The sequence below is a fragment of the Sprattus sprattus genome (genome assembly GCF_963457725.1).
Source record: "Sprattus sprattus genome assembly, chromosome: 15".
Taxonomy (NCBI): domain Eukaryota; kingdom Metazoa; phylum Chordata; class Actinopteri; order Clupeiformes; family Clupeidae; genus Sprattus; species Sprattus sprattus.
The window spans coordinates 11,395,571-11,400,570 of NC_137913.1; the positions used below are offsets into that span (position 1 = coordinate 11,395,571).

Consider the following 5,000-nt stretch of genomic DNA (forward strand, 5'->3'; position numbering starts at 1 on the left):
ACACAAACACACACACACACAAACACACACACACACACACAAACACACACACACTCAGCTGACACTTGACACTTGACCCCTTACCTTTGTCTCACGCTCCTCCAGCAGGGTCTCTAGTCTCTTTTGCGCGGCGCGGCCCTCGTGGTCGTCGCTTATGATAAGGATTATGTGGTTCCATTGGAACTCGCGCATCATGTCGAACCAGACCTGGGCCTGGTGGGAGTAGGGCGGGACCGTCCGGAGGAACGACAGGTGGATGCTCTATGGGGAACCACACACACACACACACTTTATGAAGACGTGCACAAAAACACTTTACAGGACAAACACACACACACTGCCTTATACACACACACAGACACACACACACTACCTTAAACACACACGCACATAATACCTTATACACACTGACACACACACATACACACACACACACACATACAGACTATACTCACATACACACTACCTTCAACACATACGAAGACATAACAAAAAAAGTTTTTCTAAACACCAGATACACACAGACACACAGACACACACACTCTCTCACACACACACACAGACACACACAGACACACACATGCATGCACTCATACTCAATGACATATAAGTATACACACACACACTTTAAGACAACAAACACACATACATTTCATGAAAATAGACTCCCAAAACATATATTTTCTAAAATACTAACACACAGTGAGCAAACACTCACACCCATGGCAGAGACATCCTCAAACACACATCATAACAACATGATCACAGAGTAGAGTAATGATAAGGACAAGCAAGGTAGGGCTTCACTGGAGAAATGGTTTCATGGTAATGGAATCTTCTTCAGCTCATTACTGTATTACAGGTACAATGTATATTTCACAGGTAGCCTATATTTTACTCTCTTGATCAGCACAGATCCAAAATCTTCATTAAATACTTTAATGAAATACTAAGTACTTCGTTTAATACTAAGTACTTTTGGTCGTATGACATGGTATTCATTTTTAAGAAGCTGAATGCTCAATATGGTATGATTTCACATATAAATAGCACAATACCTTTATCTTGTTTCATTATTGCCACAAATCTTACATGTTATGGACACAAATCATCTAACATTATGAACACAAAATCAACAATAATTTTATTTCATAACATTTTTGACATAAATAATAAACCTTCCGTGGTACACCTAGCATGCGCCAGTCTGAGACTATTTTAGCTGTATGAGGACATTAAGAAATTAGAACTTGCCTGGCCTGTCTGAGGTAAGATAAAACAAATCATGAGTGAGCATCGTAACGATGCATCTAGTCATTAGATCTATTCTTCCTCAGTAAAGCCGAACGGCCATTGTGACTAGCTATTTTTCACACCCTGCAGAACTTCCATTGTCGTGTATTATGGCTTATCACGAACAAATAAGTTGGAACATGCCTAATTTCCATATAGACCATATTTTATAAAGCTTGTTTACGTGTACTACATACTGTGGACACTCTTATAGGATCATGTGAGGCATGTGTTTTGGGCAGGGACTCGATTATATACGTGGTAAATGAAGATATGTGTGTGCTGTAAAGAGTAACGTTGCATTTTACAAGGTTGTGTTATTCTGTCTAATTTCGTGGACGTTGCGCATGCGCGGTTGTATATGCAATGTATAGTAGGCTAATACATGTGTGTTTATAAGGTTATGCATGTGATATAGATATGTCATGTGATATACGATATACTTATATTACATATGCTTAACTGCACAACATAGGTTATATGTGTGTAAATTAAGTGTTGTGGACGTTTGTGCTGACCAATGCCTTTTCCTGTGGATCTTGGCTCACCTTGTCGGAGTATATGGACATGCGAGTGGTCAGGCCCACCACGGGAATGCGATAGAAGCCGGCGGTGTAGGACACTGGAGTGGGGGTGAGGTGATCATTGGTCTGTGGAGGGTGGCTTACCAAGATGGCATACACCTACAGAGTTACAGAGAGAACAAATCACATGTCTGTATACAGGACTGACTGTCACACAAGCCTGCAATCTAAACTGTGAGGTTCTGTAGAGGATTGTCATTGTGCTATTAGTTAGAATAGTGTAGATAAAACACCATACGCTGTATGCTCATTAATGTTAACGCAGGCTATCCGAGAGACTGAAGAGAGCTCTGCTTCACTGTAATTATTGCAATCCCAGAGTTAATCACGTTTCAGTTCACTTTGAATGGTAGGCTACAGGTTATATTGAAGAGACTAATAAATCAACTGACTGATTTTGTCAGCGTGGCTACAAATCAGTTTAAATCTGTTCCTCTCTCTCTCTCTCTTTGTGTGAGTGTGTGTTTCTGCTTTGTGCATGTGTTTGTATGTGTGTGTGTGTGTGTGTGTGTCTGTGATAATCCAGGATGATGCACTAGAGAGAGTAATCTTTAACATCGCTGCGGAGGGCAGAAGCCGTTCGTCGCTCCCCACAACAAAGCAGCTGTCACCCTCGATGCTGACGCCATGTTGGCCTCGTTTTACGTGTAGACTAACATGAAAAGAGCGGAGATGAAGAGTGTAACTGCGCGTAGATGGGAGGCTCATTTGTCTTGGCATTAGTTAACTGGAAACAGCTATTGCTCGGTTCGGGAGGAGGACGTGAGGTGCCACTATGTTTGCCACCAGAGCCACCCACTTCACACACGCCTCTGAGGAATAATAAATCCAAGGGCGGAATACAGTCAGCCACTCTGGGTTGACATTCCTCTATAACGGCTGGAAAGATAACAAACTGGACACAGCTGATGGGCGACTCAGCCTTTGCATGGCCACTCTTGTGTAGATAATTTAGAGCAAAGCTTGCCACATGCGATTATCCTTCCATCTAACAACTCATTTAGTAAACTAAATTGGAATCAACAGTTTACTTACAGGCCATGCAACGGCACTCAGCATATACAACAAACTGACAAGTGTTATTTGATAAACCATTTGCATTTGTGTTCTTGTAAATATAACACTATTGATGCATAGACTAGTTGTGGACAATGGAGAGATAATGTAAAACGACAGTTGTATTTCAGCCTTGAGACAGAGGTCATTTCAGGTATACATTACTTACCAGATTGCACAGTAATTAAGACACCTTGTTAAGATTGTTATGGAATTGTATTAATCTTTCAGTATCGCACACTGAAATCTAACATTTCGCCTGGGCCTTTTGTCTGCTATTGATTATAGCAGGGTCATTTATCGAAATACCAGGGGTTACACCATTAAGAGAAATATGCAACAAATGAGAGTCATCATATTACCAAATAAAACAAATTACAAAATACCACAGGCATCATATCCACAGGTAGGCTAAACGTAATATCTGTTATATGGTTTTCATTCCCGAAATTAATTACGTCTGTCTTTGTATTGCATGACTTACACTAAATGTGGGGTCTTGAGAAGAAAATAATAATTACCTGGTTTGATATGAGGTCTTCGCAAACAGAGAGAGCCATCTGTATGGCATTGGGTTTATGGGTTACAGAAATTGCGTTCATCTTGAACTTCTCCTTGCCATAAATAATGTTTGCTTGGGCCACCGCGTCCTTGAAGACTTGTTCAAACCTCTTATGGCTGAGAACCGCTCCGATGTTAACGATCTTCGGCTCGCAGCCACCCCGGGCACAAGAACAAGAGATGAAAAAAGCTAACAGAAAAAGACGCATTTTTACGATTTTTGGAAAAAACACACCGCATCTGCTGAATGTGTCGCGATGTCCGTTGGACTGATTGCCAGGTAAACTGATCCCGGCTGACCAAGTTCCCTCAACACCAGGTTGAAAACAATACCACTGGAATGTAATTAGCCTACATTGGAATTCTGTGCCGAACAATGTGCATACTGAATATTGATTGTTGTTTAAATGCGTTTCGCTGTCAACTACAATATTAATTGAATGCAGCGTCCCTGAAAACCGACCCTTCCCTCCTGTTGATTTTCCCCATGCTGTTTCTCCTCTCCTGGTGAATAGTCTGTATAGGTGCAGCAGATTTCCTAAATGGCGGACAGGTTTGGTCAATGCCCATTAGAAGCACAGGTCCTCTGGTTCAACCATAGTCCCCATCTGGTTCTCGTCTCAGATGACCTGATGCTCGTCAATGCTCTGGTAAAGTCTCTGCCCTTGGTGCTGAAGCCTTGTGCCTGCGCAGCGGTGCGCGCTCCCGCTACTGATTACGCTTGATATCGCTTATGTGTCACGCTCGAACGGACATGTAAATGTGTACACTAATGCAATGCATTTCAAAACACAAAGTGGATTATCAATTCCTCCCAGTAGCTGGTGTGAAATGGCACGAATTGATTGTTCCCTATTCTGTTCTTCAAAAGATTGCTTTTGACAAATCCCATTTTATTATCGAGAGAAGAACTACTCAGTGAATTTCCCAATATAATATTCACGTTTTCATTCTTAATGTATTGTAAAGAAATTACATGTTGTACATGTGGAAGAAATTATTGTCAAGCGAGATCTTCAACATTCATTTGAGTCGGGTGCTTTTAAAATTAGAAGATTGTTACCGTTTCTCAAGCCTACAGAAATGATGGATGTTACTCTTACAAGTATAGTACTTTTGATTACCACCAGCAAAATATTTTGCTTTTGAAGAAAATGAAATGGAGACGCCTTCTCATTCTGAATATAATCAATAGTAGATCCATCCATCAGTCGCTCTGGACGCGGTGCAACAGTGCAAGAGCGAGACATTCATGAGAACACGGTTACCAAGGAAACAGGAGTCTGTAGCGTGAGGTGCGAGGTCTTTTCACCGTAGCCTACTATAACTTACCATTCTTCGAATTAGATTGTGAAACGCAGTCTAAACCCACTGACTCGGTGACCTTTCTGTTTTATTGAAAAATCACTGTAAAGTGTCAAAGTAGGCAGACATGGTTAGGGTTGACCGGTCGAGACACGTTTAATTGTCCAGATTAACAATTCATTTAGATGACATCACATTATT

The 5,000-nt window shown here is 41.2% G+C and overlaps 1 protein-coding gene across 4 annotated transcripts in view; it reads right to left on the minus strand.

Moving 5' to 3' along the window:
• The window catches only part of grin1b (glutamate receptor, ionotropic, N-methyl D-aspartate 1b), a gene marked incomplete at both ends in the record, with an annotated part of 29,317 nt that extends 25,614 nt beyond the window's left edge, over positions 1-3,703 (minus strand). For all 4 annotated transcript variants that reach the window (XM_080852018.1, XM_080852016.1, XM_080852017.1 and 1 more), the window contains 3 exons: positions 85-261; positions 1,842-1,976; positions 3,455-3,703. In XM_080852018.1, the coding sequence (XP_080708144.1) occupies positions 85-261; positions 1,842-1,976; positions 3,455-3,703 (561 nt within the window). The remainder of the gene's footprint in view (positions 1-84; positions 262-1,841; positions 1,977-3,454) is intronic.
• Positions 3,704-5,000: the final 1,297 nt, after the last annotated feature.